This window comes from Durio zibethinus, chromosome 12, assembly GCF_047325235.1.
Source record: "Durio zibethinus cultivar Kanyao isolate XHJ-2024 chromosome 12, ASM4732523v1, whole genome shotgun sequence".
NCBI classification, from domain to species: domain Eukaryota; kingdom Viridiplantae; phylum Streptophyta; class Magnoliopsida; order Malvales; family Malvaceae; genus Durio; species Durio zibethinus.
This window is the reverse complement of record NC_143173.1, coordinates 24257961-24284722: the sequence shown is the minus strand read 5'-3', so window position 1 is coordinate 24284722 and position 26762 is coordinate 24257961. Positions and strand designations below refer to the sequence as shown.

Sequence of the window (26762 nt, the reverse complement as noted above, 5' to 3'; positions counted from 1 at the left end):
TATTTTTCTATTATTATTATTATTTACTTTTTTTATTTTAATCAACATTCAACAACAACACCACGAAGGAAATAACAGAACTAAAGCCAATTTCAAGCCCTGAATGAACTACAAAGGAAAAAACCATCTACCATTTTCCCCATTTCTACTCCCTTTTGGGCTTTAGTACCCAAATGCCTTCTGGGAACTTTGGTGTTTCTGTTTTCTTCGACTCTGCATCTCTTTCAGGTTTTTTCTTTTCCTTTTTCTCTTCAAGACCCAGATGCCATTTTCTCTTTTTTATTCCATTTTTATGCATTTTATGTAGTTTATGCACTTTTTTTAATTTCCGGTTCTGCATTTTAGCTGCAATGTTGGACTTTTTGTTAGAATGGTGAATCTGGTTGCTGTGAGCTTTAAATTTGAAGCATTTTGGGTAGTTTGTATTTTTTTTTTTTAATTTCTCAATGTGTTTTGGCAACTTGTTTGATGTTATACTTAACATTGTACAAGCTCATTGTGCTCTTCAATTTAGAAAGTTATAGCCTTTTAACATTTATCTTTGGTTTTGAGGTTTATTTTTATTTTTAGTTTTAAGGTGACACTTTCAAGTGGACACTGATCGTGCTTTAGCTAATGGGTTTTTCTAAATGTTTATGAATATAGTTTTGATTTTATTGTTTGTTTTATGCAGGTATTGAAAGAAAACTTGACTATACAACTTGAAATTTAAGCTATTTAGAACTCTAAAAATTCCGGCATGTATCATAGCTTAAGTGAATCTGATTTCTTAGTGCTGCCGGTAAAAATGGCAACTGCTATATCGCCGTGTTTTACACCTTCAGATGCTAGACCAATGGGGGTACTTAATGTTCTTGGAGGAAGAGTGTTAATGGAGAATCCTTTAGGGAGAATTAGCTGCCTTAAACTGTGTGATTGGAAAAGTGGGTTTTCAAGTGCCAGCCAAAGCTCTACCATGCCTCATTTTAGATGTGCTGCCAACTCTCAAAGTGTCAGTCCTTATCAAAACAAATACCCGTTTCTGAATCTGCACCCTGAAGTTTCATTGCTTAGAGGTGAAGGGAACACTACAATAACCAACCCAAGAAAGGATAGTTCTAGTGGAAGTGTCATCGAGAGCTTAGGAGACATGTCTGGTTCAAGTAATTATAATGAAGCTAAGATCAAAGTTATTGGTGTTGGAGGTGGTGGGTCAAATGCTGTTAATCGCATGATAGAGAGCACAATGAAGGGGGTAGAGTTCTAGATTGTTAACACTGATGTTCAAGCCATGAAATTGTCACCTGTCTTTCCTGAGCATCGTTTGCAAATTGGTCAGGAGCTAACTAGGGGTCTTGGTGCTGGTGCAAACCCAGAGATTGGCATGAATGCTGCCAAAGAAAGTCAATAGAAGAGGCTCTTTATGGTGCTGATATGGTTTTTTTTTTTTTTTACTGTAAGTTCCCATCCATCTACAATTTTTATCATTTGGATAGAATTTGGATTATTACTAGTACTGTTACTAATCTGATTTCATGAATGTCTTGGATCAAAACTGTCTCTGTTTTTATGCTTTTTGTTTACAACTACTATTTCTATTAAAAAATATTAAAAATAATAACACAATAAATTGAGCAAAATTGTATGCAACAAGAAAATTAGTTTTATTTTCTCTTTATTATTATTAACTAGACCCCTCTAGGAGACTAGTCAAGAATATTTGTCAAAGAAAATATTTCAAGCTTCTTATTTATAAGGAATACAGAATATTCATTGGTCATATGATAACCACAAATAATCTGGCTACTGATACCTGTTTTCTTCTTTCATAAAACCTATTCAATCAATTGAATGGTTAATGAATTATGTGCAAAGTCTATAGTGTCCAGGAGCGGTAAAATTTATTTCTTATTTTTGCAACTGCAAGTTCAACTTGTTATTACATGCTAGGGATCAGATGTGTGGCAATAGCCATTTAAGATAAACATCCATAACATCTTTTGTTGTATATCTGATCACCCTGTTTCCTAGAGTTTGATTTGTATTTGATGATTCATGAACTAATTTAATGCATTATTCATTCTTGCCCCTGATACTTTTGTTCTTTAAATTACTAGTGGCAAAACCTTTTGTTCTGGTAGTGTTGCTCATGGTGTTTTCGTAGATTGATATTTGCTAAGTTAACTACTAGTATGAGCACATGGGATCTTGTCTTTCTTTTGTCTTCTAGTATCTTTCTTTAACATTTTACTTAGGACTTCAGGTTTGCATTGCAGGCCGGAATGGGTGGAGGGACTGGAACTGGTGGAGCTCCTGTTATTGCAGGGGTTGCAAAGTCCATGGGTATATTAACTGTTGGTATTGTCACTACTCCTTTTTCATTTGAGGGAAGAAGGAGGGCTGTTCAAGCACATGAAGGAATTGTAGCTCTGAGAGAAAATGTTGACACACTAATTGTTATTCCAAATGACAAGTTGTTGACTGCAGTTTCCCAGTCTTCTCCAGTAACAGAAGCATTTAATCTGGCTGATGATATTCTTCGACAAGGTGTCCGTGATATCTCCGATATAATTACAGTATGGGATGCTTCCAGAAACTATTGAAAACCTCCTAATCTAACTATACAGTTTCATGATTGAGTTGAAACCCAAATATTTAGTAAAAAGAAACATGACTGTAATGTCATTTTCTTTCTTTCTACTCATAGAGACTTTGAAAATTGAGACCGTCCTTCCAATTTTGTTGATGATTGAATGAAATTATTTGTGATATATTACAATCAACTGGTGATAGGACATATGTGCACCTTAAATTTGGGGCTAAAAATGTTTTTCTTTTGTTATTGTTCTAGTTTATTAGATGGCAAGGATGAAGAAATAGTTTGCTGCTGCTTTTTCTCTCTCTTTTTTCCCACTTTCAATATGAAGTTCTTTAGTTATTGCCTATATTTTTTAAGGTCTATATGTTATCAGAACGAGCTGGTAGTATCTTTGTATGTATTTAGTCTGGATAGCTTTGGTCATTGGTACTGCTAAATTTATTGCTATCAAAGCTCTGGAACGGAACCTCGGAGCCTGTAAAAATCAGTATATCTGCATGACTACCCATTCATATTTCTAATGTTTTGGCCAGCACAATTGTTGAAGCATTATGACCTTCTAAGTTCAGACCATACTTCTACACTCTAATTGGTTGTGTGTTTCCTGATTGCAGATTCCAGGGCTAGTCAATGTGGATTTTGCTGATGTGCAAACTATAATGACAAACGCAGGTTCTTCACTGATGGGGATAGGAACTGCAACTGGTAATTCAAAGAGATCTTTAGCATTTTATATTTGAGGCTTCAAGATTTCAGGCATCTTATACACATTTTCTCCTACTCTTTTTGGAGCAAAAGGATATAAGGAAGAAGTGAGGAGAAAAGAGCAGGTGTCGAAAATGATAAAAAAAAGAGGTCTGGCTTTAGCTCCTGGTTCATATCTTGATGCCACCATCATGTTACATGTTTCTCACCTGTGTTTCAGAAATGCCAAAGATGGCACAGATTGGCCTTTTTTTTTTCTTTTGCTAAGAAGAGAATATGCCCCAGCTTTGACCATGAATGCATGAAGTTTCTACCTCTTTTTTATGTTTTTCCCTCTGACAGAAATAGGAGTGATGGTAGCTTGTCCATTTTCTTTCCTTTTTCCTTTTATTGGCTGTACGTGTTGATGTTTTATCTTGAAAGAAACAAAATTTTGCATGTCATAGGGCCTGTGATCTCTTCTCATCATGATGCTCTGGTTTATTAATTTATTTTGGCCAAACTGGTTTATTAATTGGTAATTCAGTTTTTTAAATTGAAAAGTTGACAAGCGTTTTGGTCCCAAATTGGTTATCATGTTCTAATTGTTTCTTTCTGGTTTGTAGGGAAAACAAGGGCAAGGGATACTGCACTAAAAGCTATCCAATCACCTTTGTTAGATCTTGGTATAGAAAGGGCTACTGGAATTGTGTGGAACATAACTGGTGGAAGTGATTTAACCTTGCTTGAGGTAATCCTCTGTCTCTAACCTGGTAGGAATTGTAGGAAATGTCGCACCTTCAGCCACTTATTACTTCAGAAATATGTTTGAATTAATGCTTGAGTTCTTGTAAACCTATTGTTTTCTAAATATCTTTAGGTCAAGATTGTGGGAATGTCCCTACAGTGTTGTATTGTTTTCTGTCCTGATGCATGATTGGCCCTTGAGCTGCAAGTATTTCTAATTTATCAATGAAAACATGCAAAAGTGATGCGTTATCTACACTATATGTATCATTTTTTTAGGACATTTAGTAATTGTTCACAGCAACTTAAGCTAACAACACCCCCCCCCCCACCCACCAATAACCAGGAATTGTGTACACTGTGACTGAAATATTATACACTGGAGATCTTGATTATCTTGAATGTTCTGCTTGTTTTAGAATATGTCTTCATGTTTATTTCTCTTTTCATATGCATCATTTGACATCTGATAATTTTCTGTAGGTTAATGCTGCAGCTGAGGTCATATATGATCTTGTGGATCCAACAGCCAATTTAATATTTGGAGCAGTGATAGATCCATCTCTTAGCGGCCAAGTAAGTTCATGCTTGTTCTAACGTATTCATGCCAAAGTTTAGACTCAGAAACAGTCCTCTGCGTTCTTGTATCTTGATCACCATACTTTGAGTAGGCCTATTGTCTAACTGTAGTTTTAATGAAACATATATGATTACAGCAATTCGGTTAATTAAACATTCAGAAAAGTAGGATTAAAACCTGCAACAGATGGACTTTATGCATGAACTTTACTTTCTAGGCCACATGTTGGTCCAATAAGAAATGCCTTGCCTTTTTGTTTAAGTCAGTGGATAGTTCTCCTGTATCTAATTTGTGTTTTCGAGCAATCTCAGCCTCATCTAGCAATGAAATTGGCAATTGGATTGCATATCTGCCTCCTGAAGGATTATTTTGTTATTCTTGAGTTAACACTGATGTTCAAGCCATGAAATTATCACCTATTTTTCCTGAGTATCGTTTGCAAATTTGCCAGGAGCTAACAATGTTTGCTGAAGTGAATGCATATAGTATTAAGTTGTAGTTATACTAGAGCTAGATTCCTGGAGAAATGAATTTTGTAATAAGTTTTACTCTTACGAGGCTGACCATTACACGGTTGGTTTGATTTTACAGGCATATACATTGAGCTAGAAGCAGAACTGAACCAACTGAAACAAGAGAATGTCCACCTTAAGCAGGCTCTGGTAACACCATTATTGCTTTCGTTCATTTTCAGCAAATTGCTGGTTCTTCAGGGAGCTTTTATCTTCTATTATATGAAGAACTTACCCTCATTTTACTAGCATTTTAACAGGCAGAACTCAAGAGGAAAATAAAGCAACGGGTAAATCATCTAACTGATTCCAAGTGCACTGCAAGGCATCCCAAAAAAAAAAAATGATAATTGAGGATGTTTCTGCAGTCACGTTTTTCTTTTGCTGAGTATAGTCCTATAGAATTTGGCACATAAGAGTAGAAAAGCCAAGCATAGATGGCAATATGCAGCCAAATTTGGAAATTCTATCTATGATTCACATTTTTCCTTGGTTCTTCCAAATTTTGGTGTAATTTTTCTTGCATTACTTTGAGGAATGGAAAACGAAAACACAACCCAAAGCCCAAAAAGCTAAGGTTAAACTAAGTAAGTGGATTTCTAGTCCAAAAAAAAAGATGAAGAATCAGTGGATGATCTAAGACAGGGAAGACTTTTGGAAATATGATTATTATAAATAATAAAATTCTGAAGTCTGAACTAAATATACTATTAGTGTTTTACAGTGGCCTGCATCTCAGACATAGGTATGCCATTGTTTCGGTATCATCTCCATCTCAAATTTGACCCAAAGTTTTCTGAGGCCTACATATTGTTTCATCAATCAACTATTAGAATGAAACTATATAGATTACAGGGATTGCGGCCTAGAGATCAGAAAATCAGCCTTGGCACTAGTACAACAAAAAAGAAAAAGACAGATAAAATTCATATCCATTGCATCATCAAGAATGAAGAGAATGTCAGGAATACAGAGGATATATATATAGACGATAACGAGTAAATTGAACCTGCTTCCTGGAATTTCAACTCTTACAAAATTAAACTTCTTTTCTTAAGACGCAATATAGCACAAATTATTCGGTCAAAAGAAGAAATAACACTTAAAAATTTTATTAAGTCAAACTGCCCTCAGACACCTTAATTGGAGGTATTTATTGTACAATTTTCACTTAGGCAACCATCACAAATTATCATAAAACCAAAATTCCCAAATTTTTATTATAAACCGCACATCCATGTGAATGAAATACTCAAATAATAAAAATATGAGATTAGCTCATGCATCTATTAAGATGCTAAGAGATGTCAGATGCATATATTTTTAAGAGTGAATGTAGTTTAAAATTCAAATCTTAACACTTATATTGGTGACATAATTTAGAATTCAAATTTAACATTTATAATTTTTTTTTTTAATTTTAAGCTTTTTTTATATTAAAAAATATTAATATGATAAATAATAATATAAGAATAGATGCCTATATTATGCCTATATTCTTTAGAGGTGACATATTTTAGAGTTTAACTCTTTAACATTTACATCATTAATAGATTACATGGTGTAGACTTCAACTATTAGCACTTATAACTTTTTTTTATTATTTTAAAGCTTTTTTTATATAAAAAAATTATTAAAATAACAAATAATAATATAAGAATAAGAGATAAAAAAGAAAAAAAAATCTCATTCATCAAAATAAGCGGAGAGAAAAATGATATAAGCAAATTTACGGTTATATAAAAAAAAATATTTACGAACATTTAAATTTAGTTTTTCTCTTTTAACAAATATTTTAAGAGAAATTAAGCTACCTTCAGGTAATTTTTAAAACCTGTGTAGTATTTTGTTTATAATTTTTTAACATCATTGCAACATTTTACTATTTTTTTTATAACTTTTATTGTGTTTTTATAATTTTTGTAGATTTTTTAATAATAATTTCTGTTTAACAGTTAAGTTTATACAAACGTATAAGATTTCAGTCACATTTAAAAGTTAATACTAAAGTAACAAATTTAGATTTGAAAATAAGAAACATGCAAACTTTATCACAAAATGTATTGTCACTGTTACTGAAGTTTTTAAGATATATATAAACGAAGTTAGTAAAGTGACAAATATTTTAAAGATATATTTATAAAAAAAATAAAAAACTAATTAGAGAATTGTAACTTGTATTAGTTTCTTAATCCCGAGCTAAAAACCTCCACTGCACTGTCGTTTCATCAAATATAAAGTGAAGATATAATTATCCAAATCACAAAAACAAATCCTTTAACCATCAAACTTCATGTTCTAAATGATGATAAAAATACGAATGACAACAACAAAAACTATAAAGTTCTGATAGAGAAAAGTAAAAGTAAAAACCACACATCCATCAAAAATTGAAAAGCAATAGCCATTTTTAGGTCCTGGGAGGAAAGAGAAAGAGGCCATCACTAAGGTGGTTTACCTTAAAAGATTTTGCTGTATGTGCAGACACCCTTTGATCACAACCTTGAACTCAGCCTCTGATTTCCGAACTCTTTTTTGAGTAACCAATGTAAGCATAAAAACTTTTCATCAAGAGATTATCAGCAGATTTCACTTGAAAATCAAATTGCTTAGCCTTGTTGAGCGTAGCTCCCCACTTTAACAACGTCCTCGAGTCGAGTTTCTCAACTGCCAGATCTACCATCTCATTTATTGCAGCGCAGACCAGAAGTTGGATGTTAAAAAGTTCAAACCCAGTAGGTGTACCACGATCCCTTTCGATTTTGCTAGCAATAGGTTGCAGGTAGTCTGGAACATTCCCCCTGGCATTTTCAATTGCCTCCTTTAAGCCTGGGAATTCTAAAACATCCACTTTGTTGTTGTCCTTGGCAAAAACTTTGTTTTTTAAATCATCAAAATCCTTGTCAGTATAATGCAACTGTTCACGAGTTTGCACACTTCCTTGATCTTGATTAGCAGTAGGCCCATTAGTAGCAATTTCTCCCAAATCCAACCATGGACATGCTGAAGAAAGCTAAAACCACAAACATGGAAGAAGGGTCATGATTTCAGAGTATATATATATTGTACATATCTACACTCATTACATAGCTTGTGTAACGCAATAAATATTTGTTATACCTTTTCTCCTAGAGTCTCCACGCTAACCCCCTTAAATTTAAGAGAAATAAATAAATTATGGAGATGGAGAGCTGTAAACAAGCAAGTCTAAGACTGATGACTTGAGACATTGAGACCTCATATTGTAGAAAACAGAAAAGCGAGATAGGTGGATGCAAAATCAAGTAAATGCATTTTCAAGTTTGTAGCACTTGAGGGTATTCTTGCTTCATGCGTCATTTTCTCTGAAATTTTTTGTCAATTCATATTGACATTCTGTTATTGGTAATTAATAGCTGTCTAATTATAATGCTATGGTTTGCAACAAGTCGTTCTGTAGTATATGTCTCTAGCGAAGAGGTTAGTTTCTGTGAAGCCTCGTACTAGTTTGTCATCATACTCAATCATCCAAGCTATACCATGCACATATAGATAGGTCATTGACCTTAACTAGCACTACAATAAAAGCGTCTGTTTTAATACTTTTGGTGTAAAAAAGCGTCTGCTTTACTATGAACATGCCAGCATGATTATATATATTCAGTATGTTAAAAAGCTTAAAATTACTTACTCAATTACTTGAAATGCTTAGAATGATTCAACCATGTGTATTATTTTCAAAGCGAGTATTAATATGAGGAAGTCTAACGTCCCCAAAAGAGATTCAGTACTCCAAAAGCTTAGGGGATGATATTGTAGGGTTTTTTTTTTTCTTTTATTTAAATTGAGGCTATCGGGATTTAAACTGTGGTTATTGAAACAACAGACCACGTGGCTATTGGCTATTTTGTAGCTTTTGGGGACAACTCTGGACATCCCTAATTTTTAAAAATCTTTTAGTGCTATTAGAATCAGATTTATAAATGGGAAATGATCACCTTATTCAAGAAATAATACAATGCTTTCAGAAGGCTAAAAGGTAACACAGTATATCAATGATAAGAAATCTGCATAATCTGCATACCGGATTAGTGAAGTATTCCTCAAGGTCATTTACTTTTTTTGAGTCCTACAAAACCCAAATCACAAAGTCAACATTAAACTAGTAATTAGATTAAAGTGAAATGAAATCAAACTAGTAATTAGATTTAGAACTAAAAATATAAAATTATAAAATTTTTATTACAAGGATTTGTAAATTAGAGGGCCACCTAATATAAACATTACCTTTTCCCGTTGTTCCTTTAACCTTGTAATCTCCTCTCCTATAGCTTTCAATCTCTGCTTCTTTTCTCTTTCTTCCATCGTTTCATCACTCTTGATTAGCTTGATCTTTTCCCCTATCTTTTTGAGGTCAGACCGCGCTGGCCGTTGCCTTTTGATTTGGTCGTAGGAGTCGACTATTGGTTTAAAGAGGTAGTCGGCGTTGTTGGCCATCACAACGGTCTGTATATATATATGAGATTCCATGTCTTCTATCATGTCCTTCATTTACCAGTATACAGAAAACAAGAGTTAAGAAATAAACCATGAATTGCTAGAGACAGAGAGAGTTTGTTGATAGAATTTACTTTGACTTTCAATCTGTCAAGTCTATCGTTGAGAATTTTTGCTCCTTCACGGACAGATTTCTTCTCGATCTGTTCATTTAGCTCTTCTCTTCTTTTTCGTTCTGGTTGTTGGGAAGCTGATGTTTGTCCCATATCGACGGTGCGGCGCATTTTTTTTATGCTTTTTCCTTTTTCTTTTGATAAGTTTTTGGAAACTGATTGCCGTTTTCTTTTCGTGTTTGCTCCACTGCTTCGGCTCTGCCTCGGGCGACAATACTTGTTTGTTCACCTCATCCTGTGCTTCAGATTCATCATTCGAAGACAGTTGCGGAAGCGCTACAATTTCAGATAGGCTCCAATCCCATTCTGCAGCATTATCCTGGCTCGTCATCTTGCACGAATCTGGCATTTGCCAAAAAAAAAATTATAGTAAGATTTTGAATAATAAGAAAACTCATTTAATGGATGGAAAACTTAGATCTTGTTGTCCGAAACAGAAATAGAAAGAAGAGGCAAATCAACACCCACCAATATCTTCTTTCAACAAACAATGAAACAAAAATTTCTCAAGTAATAATTAAACAAACAATTAAAGGATTTTTGCAAACTCAAAGCGACAGATATATATATATATATGTATGTATCAAGTGATGATTGGTAATTAGTTATTAAGTAGTACTCACCGTCGGATGTCTGTGCAGAAGAGAAGAGAAAGCTGCCGAAGAGTAAAGTGGAACAAATTAATGAACCATTTCATTTCTCCGCCGCCTTGTATATATATAGAGATCAAATATCGTGTCTCGCTCCGGAATTTTAAACTCGAGATGAGCTTACTTACAAAGTCTCACCAAGTCAAGGTCCCGGGTCCGTGCACCTATGGCCCGCCATTGAACTTAGACCCGCTTCAGGACCGGACAATTCACTAGTAATTGTTAGTATTTTTTATGACTTAATTACGAAAACGCCAGCAACGCGTTTCGAATTCAAGAAAAAAAAATGATATTTGAGGAAGTATGATATCAAAAAAAGAGTTTGATTTGCATGGGATATCGTTTTTTAATTTTTATATTTGGTTGGAAGGATTTGTATTCGTTAAATTACGTTTTTTTTTTTTAATATCTTTGATAATTTAAAAAAATATTTTTTATTTTTAAATAAAATAAACGTAACAAATAATACTTTTATCGTTGAATGAAAGATTTTATATACATTTATAAAATTAAAATTATACCAATTATTGTGTTTATATAAAAAAATTATAATAATTAATGTAAAATTTTAAAAGATAGCTATGTTCTTATTAAAGATTATATAAGTAATCAAATCATAATTTATTACCAATTAGCAAATAATTAGAATGTAGTAACAATCTTTAAATAATTGTGCAATTAATTAATCTATATTAAAGCAAAATCATGCATTTTTTTCTCCCAAAAAGAAATTATAAATGAATTTGCCTTTTAAGGGCCATAAATTTTCTATCTGTTTAAATTATGCGTTGATGGCCATGATATTTTATATTCTTCATTCATTTCTTTTTCTTTTTTTTAACAATTAAAGCCTTGCAGTTTTGATAATTTGATCAATTACCAAATTTATATATATATTTTTTAGATTGAATCAGTGGAAAGTTTACACATTATTTTAGCCCTAGCTCAATGAGTTTTTACACATTTGAAAAAAAAAAAAAAAAAACCTTGCGCTTAACGTCGCAAAAGCTTATGTAAATTGTTTGAACCCAAAGATGAAGCACATAAAGTGACGTATTATTTTATTAATTTTTTGAAAAATTAATTCTTATTTCAATTGATATTAGATTTTGAATTAAAATTTTTTCTCACATATATGAAAAAAATATAGGTTTTACCTAAAAAAATAGAAATTTTTTTTGTTTGTAAAGGCAGTACTCCTTTCAAGATTCAAATTTTTAAGGTATAATTTCAAACTTTTAATTTTTTAAATATATTTTTTAAGTTTTAATAAAAAAGGCCAAATTATATGAAAAGTTTTTATATTTTAACAAAAATTTATTTTTACATATTAATAAAATTTAATTAAATAAATTTAGACAGTTTGATTTTAATTATAAATTAAACTCGAATTAAAAAAATAAAATTCGATCGAATTTAAATCGAATATCTAATCACGAATTAAAAATCGAACTCAAACCAACCTTCTTACTATATCAACTTTACTTGACTCAATTATACCCTATTGACACCCTATTATCTAAATATCTAACTTGTCTTAACCGTAACCGCCTGTATGTTAATGTTTTTACATAAAATTATTTTTGAGAAAAATATTAAAGAAAAAAATATTGATTTGGTAATTTAAAATAATTTAATAATTTAAAAGAAAGCTTGAATACTATAAAATAAAATAATAAAAACACATAAAAATAATAGAAAAGAGTGAAACAAATGAACTAGCTCTCCATCGCTTACTTATATACAGACAGATCAGGTCTCCATCAAGTTGAGGCATTCTCGCTCACAAATAAACGAAGCTGCAAACTCGAGCTTTGTCTTGTAGATAAGCTTACCGGCACTGATGCGTGGGACCAAGTTTTGATAATTCTTAACATATATAAATAAATATTAAATAAATTTAAAGTGATTTATTCTAAATCAAAATTATTAGTTTTATTTATTTATTTTTCATAATTTAGTTTTATGCAATTTTTATTAAGCAACAAGGGAACTGTAACATATCTATAAATATATTTATTAATTTTATATATTTTACTTACATATATATATATATATATATACTAAGTCATATGATAAAATAATGTAAAATATAATATTAATTGACTTTCTCAAAACCAAATATTAAGATCAACACTGTAAATAAGTTTACTTAAATTTTTATTAAATCCCACCAAGTGAAGGTCACCTATAGCCTGCCATCCAACCCACTGTCGCTTCCTGACAATTCAGAAATAAATTACCTGTTAAAAAATAATAATTCATTGCCAATTAGTAAATAATTAAAGTGTAGCAATAATGTTAAAAGAAATAAATAAAAATTTTAATTTAATTGATTTATATAATTTTTTTAAAAAATAACTTTTATTAAGATTTAAATTTGAATATTAACATTTATAATTTTTTTAAAAAACTACAATCTCTTTTATAAAATAATAATTTTAAAATAACCTAATAATTAATCTGTATTTAAGGAAAATCATGCAAGTTTTTTCTCTGAAAAGAAATTACAAAATGAATTTGCCTAGTCATAAAATGCTAAACCTTTGTCTTAAAATGAATTTGCTTTGTCTTAAAAACAAGAAAACTTGGGCTGTTTTCACCACTTTCCTGATAATTTCTTGGACTGGAAAAACCAGACTTTTCTTGGGCCCCCACTAATGAAAATAAAAAAAAAAAAAAAGAAAGAATAAAGAACAAAAGGGGTTTATGCATTTTAAGGGGCCAGAATTATCTTCCAGTTAAACCCTGGTCTCTGGCCGATACGGGGCACTATTCATAAATAAAGGTCATAAATTCATGTCTTTCTCTTCACAATTGTTCTTTTGGAGTACTACTTCTACTTGTTTGTTGGGGGTTCTAATTTTATTTTATTTATTTTTGCTTTTTATTTTAATCAACATTCAACAACAACATGACAAAGGAAATCACAGAGCTAAAGCGAGTTCTAAGTACTGAATTATAAACTACAAAAGAAAAAACCATCTGCCATTTTTCCCATTTCCAGTCCCTTTTGGGCTCTAGCACCCAAATGCCTTTTGGGATCTTTGGTGTTTCAAAGGTTTAAAAGTTTGTGAATGAACAGAGGATATAAAGACAAGAACGAGTAAATTGAACCTGTGGCATGGAATTTCAACTCTCACAAGATCTATTCAATTAAACTTCTTTTCTTAAGACACAACATAGCACAAAGTATCCAGTCAGTCTTTTGGTAAAAAGGTGAAACAACACTTGTAAATATATATTTAGTCAAACTGCCTTTGAAGACACCTTAATTGGAGGTATTTATCAAACAAATTTCACTTCTAAACATTGGCAACCATCATAGATTATCACAATACTTCAAAGTTGATGTTCTAAAACATAATAAAAATACGGATGACAACAACAAAAACCATTAAGTTCTGATAAAGAAAAGTATAAATAAAACCATAAAATGAAAACCAATTGCCTGGAAGGGAATAGGCTTATGATAAATTGAAAATATTTGCTGCACAATGCACATGCATACGCCCTCTGATCACAACCTTTCGCTCAGCCTCTGATTTCCGAACCCTTTTTTCAGTGTCATCCGACTTTTGAGTGAGCAAAGTAAGCATACAAATTTTTCTTCAAGAGAATTTCAGCAAATTTTGCAAACTTCCTTGAGCTTGATCAGCAGTAGGCCCATTAGTTGCAATTTCTCCCAAATCCAACCATGGACATGCTGAAGAAAGCTAAAACCACAAACATGGAAGAAGGGTCATGACTTCAGAGTATATATATAGCTTGTGCAACGCAATGAATATATATTATACCTTTTCTCTTAGAGTCTCCACGCTAACCCCCTGAAATTTAAGAGAAATAAATAAATGATGGAGATGAAGAGCTGTAAACAAGGAAGTCTAAGACTGATGACTTGAGACATTGAGACCTGATATTGTAGATAACAGAGAAGCAAGAGAGGTGGATGCACAATCAAGTATATGCATTTTCAAGTTTGTAGCACTTGAGGGTATTCTTGCTTCATGAGTCATTTTCTCTGATATCTTTTGTCAATTCATATTGACATTCTTTTATTGGTAATTAATAGTTATGTCTAATTATGATGCTATGGTTTGCAACAAGTCGTTCTGTAGTATGTCTCTAGCGAAGAGGTTAGTTTCTGTGAAGCCTCGTACTAGTTTATCATCATACTCAATCATCCAAGCTATACCATGCACATATAGATAGGTCATTGACCTTAACTAGCACCACAATAAAAGCGTCTGTTTTTATACTTTTGGTGTAAAAAAGCGTCTGTTTTACTATGAATATGCCAGCATGATTATATATATTCAGTATGTTAAAAAGCTTAAAATTGCTTACTCAATTACTTGAAATGCTTAGAATGATTCAACCATATGTATTATTTTCAATGCGAGTATTAACATGAGGAAGTCTAACTTCCCCAAAAGAGATTCAGTACTCCAAAAGCTTAGGGGATGATATTGTAGGGTTTTTCTTTTTCTTTTATTTAAATTGAGGCTATCGGGATTTAAACTGTGGTTATTGAAACAACAGACCACGTGGCTATTGGCTATTTTGTAGCTTTTGGGGACAACTCTAGACATCCCTAATTTTTTAAAATCTTTTAGTGCTATTAGAATCAGATTTATAAATGGGAAATGATCACCTTATTCAAGAAATAATACAATGCTTTTAAAAGGCTAAAAGGTAACACATTATATCAATGATAAGAAATCTGCATAATCTGCATACCGGATTAGTGAAGTATTCCTCAAGGTCATTTACTTTTTTTGAGTCCTACAAAACCCAAATCACGAAGTCAACGTTAAACTAGTAATTAGATTAAAGTGAAATGAAATCAAACTAGTAATTAGATTTAGAACTAAAAATATAAAATTATAAAATTTTTATTACAAGGATTTGTAAATTAGAGGGCCACCTAATATAAACATTACCTTTTCCCGTTGTTCCTTTAACCTTGTAATCTCCTCTCCTATAGCTTTCAATCTCTGCTTCTTTTCTCTTTCTTCCATCGTTTCATCACTCTTGATTAGCTTGATCTTTTCCCTTATCTTTTCGAGGTCAGACCGCGCTGGCCATTGCCTTTTGATTTGGTCGTAGGAGTCGACTATTGGCTTAAAGAGGTTGTCGGCGTTGTTGGCCATCACAACGGTCTGTATATATATATGAGATTCCATGTCTTCTATCATGTCCTTCATTTACCAATATACAGAAAACAAGAGTTAAGAAATAAACCATGAATTGCTAGAGACAGAGAGAGTTTGTTGATAGAATTTACTTTGACTTTCAATCTGTCAAGTCTATCGTTGAGAATTTTTGCTGCTTTGGGGACAGATTTCTCCTCGATCAGTTCATTTAGCTCTTCTTTTCCTTCTCGTTTTCTTTTCGTGTTTGCTCTACTGCTTCGGCTCTGCCTCGGGCTCCACTTGGTGTTGTTATGATTGGCCGACTGTTCTGATTCGATCATGTCATCCTGTTCTTCAGATGTATTACTCTCAGACCCTAGTAGGGACCTTTCCATTTCACGTAGTATCCGATACAATTCTGCACCATTGTCCTCGTTCGTCATCTTGCACGAATCTGACATTTGCCCAAAAAGAGGGAAAATTGTAGTAAGATTTTGAATAATTAAGGAAACTCAGATCAGATCATTTAATGGATGGAAAACATTAATGTTGTTGGAACAGAAAATAGAAAGCAGAGGACATAAACTAATAAACGATGAAACAAAATTTCCTCAAGTAATTAAAGAAACAATCAAAGGAACTCTGCAAAAATCAAATCAACATATATATATATATATATATATCAAGTGATGATTACTAATCATTAATTAGTAATAAATAGTAGTACTACCTCGCCCGATGTCTCTGCAGAAGAGAAGAGACGAGACGAGAAGAGAAGAGAAAGCCCTGGAAGTGTAAAATGAACCCGATGAACGAATTCTCGGTCGGAGAGTCGCTGACTTAAATAGATATATCTATATATATATATATATATATATATATATATATTAGAGAGAGAGAGAGAGTACTTCTCCCGAGCATCCTCCTCGCGACAAAATAAAGGAAGTTGTGCTACACTCGAGCTTTGTCTTTAGGGTGACTGTGCTTAAATTTTTATTAGATCCCACAAGTCAAAGCTCATCTTTGCTCGCCGTCGAACTTATTCTCAGGACAGGACAATTCTGGAATAATTTTTTTTACTCTTACCCAAATCATTATATTAAGTGTTATTAATATATATGCTAATGACTAGTAAGTACTATATTTTTATTAATATTTGATTTCAAAATTATACATAACACTCATATAATATTGCTACTAATTGTTATTTTTCATTACTTAATTGCGAAAACGCTAAATGAAATTTAATTTATTACTATTTTTTTAATATCAAGGAAGCTATTATAACATGAGGTTGGAAAAAAATAGTTACAAATATTAAATTTTAAAATTTAAATATTATTTTTAAAAATAATTATATAAATTAATTGAGATAAATATTAAGTTCATTTATTATTAATATTTGAGGCTTTATTTCATTTTTGTGACGGCTTATTCCTATTTACTTTAACTGTCTAAAACTTATTAATTAAAGAGTATATAAGCAAGTAAATTGTTAAATAATAATAATTCATTACCAATTAGCAAATAATTAGACTGCAGTAACAATTTTAAATTAATTGTATAATTAATTAATTTATGTTAAAATAAAATCATGCGTGCTTTTCTCCTAAAAGAAATTATAAATGAATTTGCTTTTTAAGAGTAGAAATTTTCTATAATATATATATTTAAATTATGTTTTGACCTATATAATTATCTTTATTCTTCATTCATTTTTTTAAGAAATTATATAAAGTTAAAATTTGAATCTCACTATTTTCATTTCCCAATCCCTTAATTAAAAAGAAAAAAACGATTAAAGCCTTGCGATTTTGATAATTTGATCAATTATCAAATTTACACAATTTTTTTTTTAGTCCAAGCTCAAAGAGTTTTTACATATATAAAAAAAACACTTTAAAAGCTTCTGTAAATGGTTTGAACCCAAATATGAAGCCCACAAAATGACGTAGTATTTTATTAATTTTCTTAAATAAAAAAATTTTATTTTAAATTAATGTTAGGTTTTGAATTAAACTTTTTCTCATATATGAAACTTAATTTTACTAAAAAATTAAAAAACTACTTATCCCTTTATTGCAAATACATTGTATTCAAGATTCAAATTCAAAATTTTTAAGATATAATTTCAAACTTTTAATTATCTTTTTTAATTTTAATAAAAAAATCCTGTAGCAGTAAAATTAAGCGTAAAAGCACGCCACAGATGCAAAATATACCACAGCATGACGTGCGTAAGAAACATGGTCACGTTACACTAAGAAAAAAAACAAAAATCAAGAAAGAGGGCAGGCAAATTGAGATAGCGAGTCCGATGAACGAACGAGAAGAGCCTCCGATCTCATAAGTATAAAAATATAAATGATATATTAATATTTATAATTTATTTTAATTTAAGTTGATTATTATTAAATTAAATTTAAATTTAAATAAAATTTAATGATCGAATCGAATTTAAATATTTAAATATTTAATTTAAATAATTTATAAATTTAATCGAATTTTTATATTTAAATATATTTTTTAAATTTTAATTATAAAATATTTTGAATTCAAATTCAAATATAAGTAATTAAATTATTATCGAATATACAAAATAAATTTATTTTTATATATTAATCAAATTTAATTAAATGAGTTTGAATAATTTAATTTCGATCATAAATCAAATTCGAACTAAAAAAATAAAATTCGATTAAATTTAAATCAGATATTAAATTATGAAATAAAAATTAAACTCAAATTTAAATTTTTTACTATATCAAAGCTCAATTATATCCCTATTGACATCCCATTACCTAAATATCTAACTTGTCTTAACCGCAATCCCTGTATGTTAATGTTTTTGCATAAAATTATTTCTGGAAAAAATATTAGAGAAAAAAAATTTGATTTGGTAATTTAAAATAATTTAATAATTTAAAAGAAAGCATGAATACTATAAAATAAAATAATAAAAATACATAAAAATAATGGAAAAGAGTGAAACAAATGAACTAGCTCTCCATCGCTTACTTATATACAGACAGATCAGGTCTCCATCAAGTTAAGGCATTCTCGCTCACAAATAAACGAAGCTGCAAACTCGAGCTTTGTCGTATAGATAAGCTTACCGGCACTGATGCGTGGGGGCCAAGTTTTGATAATTCTTAACATATATAAATATATATTAAATAAATTTAAAGTGATTTATTCTAAATTAAAATTATTAGTTTTATTTATTTATTTTTCACAATTTAGTTTTATGCATTTTTTATTAAGCAACAAGGGAACTGTAACATATCTATAAATATATTTATTAATTTTATATCTTTTACCTATATATATATATTAAGTCATATAAAAAAATAATAAAAATACAATATTAATTGACTTCCTAAAAAACAAATATTAAGATTCACACGGTAAATAAGTTTACTTAAATTTTTATTAAATCCACCAAGTGAAGGTCACCTCAGGCCTGCCATCCAACCCACTCTCGCTTCATGACAATTCAGAAATGAATTACTTGTAAAAAAAAAAAAAATTCATCGCCTTAGCAAATAATTAAAGTGTAGTAACAATATTAAAATAAATAAAATTTAATTTTAATTTAATTAATTCATACAAATTTAAAAATAACATTTATTAAGTATTAAATTCGAATATTAATACTTATAAGTTTTTTAAAAATTACAATCTCTTTTATAAAATAATAATTTTAAAATAACCTAATAATTAATCTGCATTAAAGGAATATCATGCACGTTTTTTCTCTGAAAATAAATTACAAAATGAATTTGCTTTGTCATAAAATGCTAAACCTATGTCTTAAAAACAAGCAAGCGAAGGCATAAATCAACATGGTGGAACTTGAATTACGACACTAAAAAAATTTACAAACCTTCGGCTTGGTGGGGCTGTTGGTTCCTTGGATCTTTTTATGGAGGTGCGAAAGATAGAAATTTGGGCTGTCATCACCACTTTCCAGATAATTTATTGGACTGGAAAAACTAGACTTTTCTTGGGCCCCCACTAATGAAATTAAAAAAAAAAAAAAGAATAAAGAACCAAAGGGGTTTATGCATTTTTTACGAGCAAGAAATTATATTCCATTTAAACCCAGGTCCGTGGCCAATAATAAAGCTTATAAACTCATGTCTTCCTCTTCGCAATATATTTTTGGAGTACTACTTCTACTTGTTTGCTGGGGTTCTAATTTTATTTTATTTTTATTTTTATTTTTTTTACTTTTTATTTTAATCAACATTAAACAACAACATCACAAAGGAAATAACAGAGCTAAAACCGAAAAGAGTTTCAAGCCCCGAATGAACTACAAAAGAAAAAACCATCTACCATTTTTCCCATTTCTACTCCCTTTTGGGCTTTAGTACCCAAATGCCTTCTGGGAACTTTGGTGTTCCTGTTTTCTTCGACTCTGCATCTCTTTCAGGTTTTTTCTTTTCCTTTTTCTCTTTAAGACCCAGATGCCATTTTCTCTTTTTTATTCCATTTTTATGCATTTTATGTAGTTTATGCACTTTTTTAAATTTCCGGTTCTGCATTTTAGCTGCAATGTTGGACTTTTTGTTAGAATGGTGAATCTGGTTGCTGTGAGCTTTAAATTTGAAGCATTTTGGGTAGTTTATATATATATATATATATATATTTGAAATTTCTCAATGTGTTTTGGCAACTTGTTTGATGTTATACTTAACATTGTACAAGCTCATTGTGCTCTTCAATTTAGAAAGTTATAGCCTTTTGACATTTATCTTTGGTTTTGAGGTTTATTTTTATTTTTAGTTTTAGGTGACACTGCCAAGTGGACACTGATCGTGCTTTAGCTAATGGGTTTTTTTAAATGTTTATGAATATAGTTTTGATTTTATTGTTTGTTTTATGCAGGTATTGAATGAAAACTTGACTGGGCAACTTGAAATTTAAGTTTTTTAGAACTCTAAATTTTCTGGCTTGTATCATAGCTTAAGTAAATCTGATTTCTTGGTGCTACCGGTAAAAATGGCAACTGCTATATCGCCGTATTTTACACCTTCAGATACTAGACCAATGTGGGTACTTAATGTTCTTGGAGGAAGAGTGTTGATGGAGAATCCTTTAGGGAGAGTTAGCTGCCTTAAACTGTGTGATTGGAAAAGTGGGTTTTCAAGTGCCAGCCAAAGCTCTACCATACCTCATTTTAGATGTGCTGCCAACTCTCAAAAGTGTCAGTCCTTACAAAAATAAATACCCGTTTCTGAATCTGCACCATGAAGTTTCTATGCTTACAGGTGAAGGGAACACTACAATAACCAACCCAAGAAAGTATAGTTCTAGTGGAATTGTCACTGAGAGCTTTGGAGACATGTCTGGTGCCGGTAATTATAATGAAGCTAAGATCAAAGTAATTGGTGTTGGAGGTGGTGGGTCAAATGCTGTTGATCGCATGATAGACAGCGCAATGAAGGGGATAGAGTTCTGGATTGTTAACACTGATGTTCAAGCCATGAAATTATCACCTATCTTTCCTGAGCATCGTTTGCAAACTTGCCAGGAGCTAACACTGTTTGCTGAAGTGAATACATATAGTATTAAGTTGTAGCGATACTAGAGCTAGATTCTCAGAGAAATGAGTTTTGTAATAAGTTGTAGTCTTACGAGGCCGACCTTACAAAGTTGGTTTTTAATTTTACAGGCATATACAGTTGAGCTAGAAGCAGAATTGAACCAACTGATACAAGAGAATGCCCACCTTAAGCAGGCTCTGGTAACACCATTGTTGCTTTTGTTTATTTTCAGCAAATTGCTGGTTCTTCAGGTAGCTTTTATCTTCTATTATATGAAGAACTTACCCTCATTTTACTTGCATTTTAACAGGCAGAACTCAAAGAGGAAAATAAAGCAACAGGTAAATCATCTAATTGATTCCAAGTGCATTGCAAGCCATCCAAAAAAAATTACAATTGAGGATGTTTCTGCAGTCATGTTTTTCTTTTGCTAGTATAGTCCTATAGAATTTGGCACATAAGAGAGGAAAAGCCAAGCATAGATGGCAATATGCAGCCAAATTTGGAAATTCTATCTATGATTCACTTTTTTCCTTGGTTCTTCCAAATTTTAGTGTAATTTTTCTTCCAGTACTTTGAGGAATGGAAAACGAAAACACAACCCAAAGCCCAAAAAGCTAAAGAGAAACTAAGTCAGTGGATTTCTATTCCAAATATATATATATATATATAGACAAGAACGAGTAAATTGAACCTATAGCCTGGAATTTCAACTCTTCCAAAATTAAACTTCTTTTCTTAAGACGCAATATAGCACCCATTATCCGGTCAAAAAAAGAAATAACATTTCAAAATTTATTCAGTCAAACTGCCTTCAGACACCTTAATTGGAGGTATTTATTGTACTATTTTCACTTCTAAACATTGGCAACCATCACAAATTATCATAAAAACCAAATTTCCCAAATTTTTATCATAAAACGCACATCCATGTGAATGAATGCTTAAATAATAAAAATATGAGATTAGCTCATGCCTCTATTAAGATACTAAAAGGTGTCAGATGCATATATTTTTAAGAGTGAACGTAGTTTAAAATTCAAATCTTAACTTATATTAGTGACATAATTTAGAATTCAAATTTTAACATTTATAATTTTTTTTTTAATTTTAAGCTTTCTTTATATAAAAAAAATATTAATATGATAAATAATAATATAAGAATAGATGCCAATATTATGCCTATATTCTTTAGAGGTTACATATTTTAGAGTTTAACTCTTAACATTTACATCATTAATAGATTACATGGTTTAGACTTCAACTATTAGCACTTATAACATTTTTTATTATTTTTAAGCTTTTTTTATATAAAAAAATGTTATTAAAATAACAAATAATAATATAAGAATAAGAGATAAAAAAGAAAAAAAATCTCATTCATCAAAATAAGCGGAGAGAAAAATGATATAAGCAAATTTACGGTTACATAAAAAAAAAGAAAAAAATAAAATATTTACGAACATTTAAATTTAGTTTTTCTCTTTTAACAAATATTTTAAAAGAAATTAAGCTACCTTCAGGTAATTTTTAAAACCTGTGTAGTATTTTGTTTATAATTTTTTAACATCATTGCAACATTTTACTATTTTTTTTACAACTTTTATTGTGTTTTTATAATTTTTGTAGATTTTTTAATAATAATTTCTGTTTAACAGTTAAGTTTGTACAAATGTATAAGATTTCAGTCATATTTAAAAGTTAATACTAAAGTAACAAATTTAGTTTTGAAAATAAGAAACATGCAAACTTTATCACAAAAAATTATCAAATATATTGTCACTGTTACTGAAGTTTTTAAGTTCTATAAATGAAGTTAGTAAAAATGACAAATATTTTTAAGATATATTTATAAAAAAAATAAAAAACTAATTAGAGAATTGTAACTTGTATTAGTTTCTTAATCCCGAGCTAAAAACCTCCACTGCACTGTCGTTTCATCAAATATAAAGTGAAGATATAATTATCCATATCACAAAAACAAATCCTTTAACCATCAAACTTCATGTTCTAAATGATGATAAAAATATGAATGACAACAACAAAAACTATAGAGGTCTGATAGAGAAAAGTAAAAGTAAAAACCACACTTCCATCAAAAATTGAAAAGCAATAGCCATTTTTAGGTCCTGGGAGGAAAGAGAAAGAGGCCATCACTAAGGTGGTTTACCTTAAAAGATTTTGTTGTATGTGCAGACACCCTTTGATCACAACCTTTTGCTCAGCCTCTGATTTCCGAACTCTTTTTTGAGTAACCAATGTAAGCATAAAAACTTTTCATCAAGAGATTATCAGCAAATTTCACTTGAAAATCAAATTGCTTAGCCTTGTTGAGCGTAGCTCCCCACTTTAACAACATCCTCGAGTCGAGTTTCTCAACTGCCAGATCTTCCATCTCATTGATTGCAGCGCAGACCAGAAGCTGGATGTTAAAAAGTTCAAACCCAGTAGGTGTACCACGATCCCTTTCGATTTTGCTAGCAATAGGTTGCAGGTAGTCTGGAACATTCCCCCTGGCTTTTTCAATTGCCTCCTTTTAAGCCTGGGAATTCTAAAACATCCACTTTGTTGTTGTCCTTGGCAAAAACTTTGTTTTTTAAATCATCAAAATCCTTGTCAGTATAATGCAACTGTTCACGAGTTTGCACACTTCCTTGATCTTGATTAGCAGTAGGCCCATTAGTAGCAATTTCTCCCAAATCCAACCATGGACATGCTGAAGAAAGCTAAAACCACAAACATGGAAGAAGGGTCATGATTTCAGAGTATGTATATACTGTACATATCTACACTCATTACATAGCTTGTGCAACGCAATAAATATTTGTTATACCTTTTCTCCTAGAGTCTCCACGCTAACCCCCTGAAATTTAAGAGAAATAAATAAATTATGGAGACGGAGAGCTGTAAACAAGCAAGTCTAAGACTGATGACTTGAGACATCGAGACCTCATATTGTAGAAAACAGAAAAGCAAGATAGGTGGATGCAAAATCAAGTAAATGCATTTTCAAGTTTGTAGCACTTGAGGGTATTCTTGCTTCATGCGTCATTTTCTCTGAAATTTTTTGTCAATTCATATTGACATTCTGTTATTGGTAATTAATAGCTATGTCTAATTATAATGCTATGGTTTGCAACAAGTCGTTCTGTAGTATATGTCTCTAGCGAAGATGTTAGTTTCTGTGAAGCCTCGTACTAGTTTGTCATCATACTCAATCATCCAAGCTATACCATGCACATATAGATAGGTCGTTGACCTTAACTAGCACTACAATAAAAGCGTCTGTTTTTATACTTTTGGTGTAAAAAAGCGTCTGCTTTACTATGAATATGCCAGCATGATTATATATATTCAGTATGTTAAAAAGCTTAAAATTACTTACTCAATTACTTGAAATGCTTAGAATGATTCAACCATATGTATTATTTTCAAAGCGAGTATTAATATGAGGAAGTCTAACGTCCCCAAAAGAGATTCAGTACTCCAAAAGCTTAGGGGATGATATTGTGGGTTTTTTTTTTATTTATTTAAATTGAGGCTATCGGGATTTAAACTGTGGTTATTGAAACAACAGATTGGCTATTTTGTAGCTTTTGGGGACAACTCTGGACATCCCTAATTTTTTAAAATCTTTTAGTGCTATTAGAATCAGATTTATAAATGGGAAATGATCACCTTATTCAAGAAATAATACAATGCTTTTAAAAGGCTAAAAGGTAACACAATATATCAATGATAAGAAATCTGCATAACCGGATTAGTGAAGTATTCCTCAAGGTCATTTACTTTTTTTGAGTCCTACAAAACCCAAATCACAAAGTCAACATTAAACTAGTAATTAGATTAAAGTGAAATGAAATCAAACTAGTAATTAGATTTAGAACTAAAAATATAAAATTATAAAATTTTTATTACAAGGATTTGTAAATTAGAGGGCCACCTAATGTAAACATTACCTCTTCCCGTTGTTCCTTTAACCTTGTAATCTCCTCTCCTACAGCTTTCAATCTCTGCTTCTTTTCTCTTTCTTCCATCGTTTCATCACTCTTGATTAGCTTGATCTTTTCCCTTATCTTTTCGAGGTCAGACCGCGCTGGCCATTGCCTTTTGATTTCGTCGTAGGAGTCGACTATTGGTTTAAAGAGGTTGTCGGCATTGTTGGCCATCACAACGGTCTGTAAACATATATGAGATTTCATGTCTTCTATCATGTCCTTCATTTACCAATATACAGAAAACAAGAGTTAAGAAATAAACCATGAGTTGCTAGAGACAGAGAGAGTTTGTTGATAGAATTTGCTTTGTCTTTCAATCTCTTAACTCTATCGTTGAGAATTTTTGCTCCTTCAGGGACAGATTTCTTCTTGATCTGTTCATTTAGCTCTTCTCTTCTTTTTCGTTCTGGTTGTTGGGAACCTGATGTTTGTCCTATATCGACGGTGCGGCGCCTTTTTTTTTGTGCTTCTTCCTGATACGTTCACCTCGTCATTTGGTTCAGATGTATAAGCCTCAAGGTCCGGTTCAGTTGTACAACCCTCAAGGTCTACGACACGTAATGGGCTCCAACCATTGTCCTCGAATGGGTTCCAATCATTGTCCTCGAATGGGTTCCAATCATTGTTCATCTTGCACGAATCTGGCATTTGCCAAAAAAAAAATAATAAAAATGGATGGAAAACATAGATCTTGTTGTCCGGAACAGAAATAGAAAGAAGAGGCAAGTCAACACCCGCCAATATTTTCTTTCAACAATCGATGAAACAAAATTTCCTCTAGTAATAATTAAACAAACAATTAAAGGGATTTTGCAAAATCAAAGCAACATAAATATGTATGTATGTATGCATATATCAAGTGATGATTGATACTTAGTTATTAAGTAGTACTCACTCGTCGGAAGTCTGTGCAGAAGCGAAGTGAAAGCCGCCGAAGAGTAAAGTGGTACAAATTAGAGAACCATTTCATTTCTACGCCGGCTTGTTTATATATAGAGATCAAATGTCCTGTCTCGCTTCCGGAATTTTAAACTCGAGATGAGCTTTCTTACAAAGTGTCACCAAGTCAAGGTCCCAGGTCGGTGCATCTATGGCCCGCCTTTGAACTTAGACCCGCTACAGGGCAGGACAATTCACTAATTGTTAGTATTTTTTTGTGACTTAATTACGAAAACGCCAGCACTACGTTTCGATTTCAAGAAAAAATATGATATTTAAGAAAATATAATATATTGGATATATATATATATATATAACAAAAAAAATACATATAATTGTTATTTGTATAATTAAAATTAATAAAAAATGAATTCTAAATACTATTGTTTACATAAATAGTAGAAAAAATTCATTATAATATTTTTATATATAAAATAATATATAAATATATTTTTATACTACTTAATTTATATAAATAAATCTTTCTAAATAAAATTAAACATGTTTAATACAATTAAATATATTAACTAGTTATTGATTTACTCTTAATTTTATGTTTAATTTAATTTTTTAATTTATTCTAAAAAAATTGATTTGTTTTGTTGTTAAAATTTAAAAAATCATAAAATATTTATAAATTGTGATGTTATATAAAATATTCATAAAAAAAATTATTTTTATAAAAAATATCAGTTACATAATCAAATTTAATGTCATAATAAAAATACGAATATAATA

The 26762-nt window shown here is 30.9% G+C and overlaps 2 protein-coding genes and 3 pseudogenes across 6 annotated transcripts; 2 read left to right on the top strand and 3 right to left on the bottom strand.

Moving 5' to 3' along the window:
- The first annotated feature begins 64 nt into the window (after nucleotides 1-64).
- LOC111296853 (cell division protein FtsZ homolog 2-1, chloroplastic-like) lies at nucleotides 65-5692 on the top strand (annotated as a pseudogene). Its single transcript, XR_016326159.1, has 8 exons — nucleotides 65-228; nucleotides 674-1435; nucleotides 2256-2555; nucleotides 3193-3283; nucleotides 3377-3433; nucleotides 3889-4013; nucleotides 4493-4585; nucleotides 5181-5692. The product of XR_016326159.1 is annotated as a cell division protein FtsZ homolog 2-1, chloroplastic-like (transcript).
- Nucleotides 5693-7324: 1632 nt separating this feature from the next.
- LOC111297803 (uncharacterized) lies at nucleotides 7325-10591 on the bottom strand. 2 transcript variants are annotated; one of them, XM_089741320.1, is made up of 6 exons: nucleotides 10374-10589; nucleotides 9712-10092; nucleotides 9368-9625; nucleotides 9165-9209; nucleotides 8222-8251; nucleotides 7325-8114 (listed from the first exon to the last, which is right to left on the bottom strand). In XM_089741320.1, the coding sequence occupies exons 2-6, from the start codon at nucleotides 9859-9861 to the stop codon at nucleotides 7611-7613; spliced, it is 987 nt and encodes a 328-aa protein (XP_089597446.1). In that variant the 5' UTR covers nucleotides 9862-10092; nucleotides 10374-10589; the 3' UTR covers nucleotides 7325-7610. The 2 variants fall into 2 exon arrangements, with proteins under 2 accessions (XP_089597446.1, XP_022748153.2); XM_022892418.2 differs by lacking the exon at nucleotides 8222-8251 and having other exon boundaries at nucleotides 10374-10591.
- A 3106-nt stretch (nucleotides 10592-13697) lies between these two features.
- On the bottom strand, nucleotides 13698-16503 carry LOC149515910 (uncharacterized). Its single transcript, XM_089741321.1, has 6 exons — nucleotides 16266-16503; nucleotides 15688-15989; nucleotides 15344-15601; nucleotides 15141-15185; nucleotides 14198-14227; nucleotides 13698-14116 (listed from the first exon to the last, which is right to left on the bottom strand). The coding sequence occupies exons 2-6, from the start codon at nucleotides 15976-15978 to the stop codon at nucleotides 14012-14014; spliced, it is 729 nt and encodes a 242-aa protein (XP_089597447.1). The 5' UTR covers nucleotides 15979-15989; nucleotides 16266-16503; the 3' UTR covers nucleotides 13698-14011.
- A 3168-nt stretch (nucleotides 16504-19671) lies between these two features.
- LOC149515909 (cell division protein FtsZ homolog 2-1, chloroplastic pseudogene) lies at nucleotides 19672-21207 on the top strand (annotated as a pseudogene). Its single transcript, XR_016326161.1, has 2 exons — nucleotides 19672-19973; nucleotides 20429-21207. The product of XR_016326161.1 is annotated as a cell division protein FtsZ homolog 2-1, chloroplastic pseudogene (transcript).
- A 1852-nt stretch (nucleotides 21208-23059) lies between these two features.
- LOC149515908 (uncharacterized) lies at nucleotides 23060-26266 on the bottom strand (annotated as a pseudogene). The gene is made up of 6 exons (XR_016326160.1): nucleotides 25981-26266; nucleotides 25348-25726; nucleotides 25047-25265; nucleotides 24844-24888; nucleotides 23921-23950; nucleotides 23060-23813 (listed from the first exon to the last, which is right to left on the bottom strand). The product of XR_016326160.1 is annotated as an uncharacterized LOC149515908 (transcript).
- Nucleotides 26267-26762: the final 496 nt, after the last annotated feature.

Coding starts and splice junctions, on each gene's coding strand:
- LOC111297803 (XM_089741320.1), bottom strand. CDS start 9,861: ATGCGCCGCACCGTCGATATGGGACAAACATCAGCTTCCCAACAACCA. Junction 9,626..9,711: donor TTGACAGATTGAAAGTCAAA/GTAAATTCTATC, acceptor TGGTAAATGAAG/GACATGATAGAAGACATGGA. Junction 9,210..9,367: donor TAAAGGAACAACGGGAAAAG/GTAATGTTTATA, acceptor TGGGTTTTGTAG/GACTCAAAAAAAGTAAATGA.
- LOC149515910 (XM_089741321.1), bottom strand. CDS start 15,978: ATGACGAACGAGGACAATGGTGCAGAATTGTATCGGATACTACGTGAA. Junction 15,186..15,343: donor TAAAGGAACAACGGGAAAAG/GTAATGTTTATA, acceptor TGGGTTTTGTAG/GACTCAAAAAAAGTAAATGA. Junction 14,117..14,197: donor TGGAGACTCTAAGAGAAAAG/GTATAATATATA, acceptor TTGTGGTTTTAG/CTTTCTTCAGCATGTCCATG.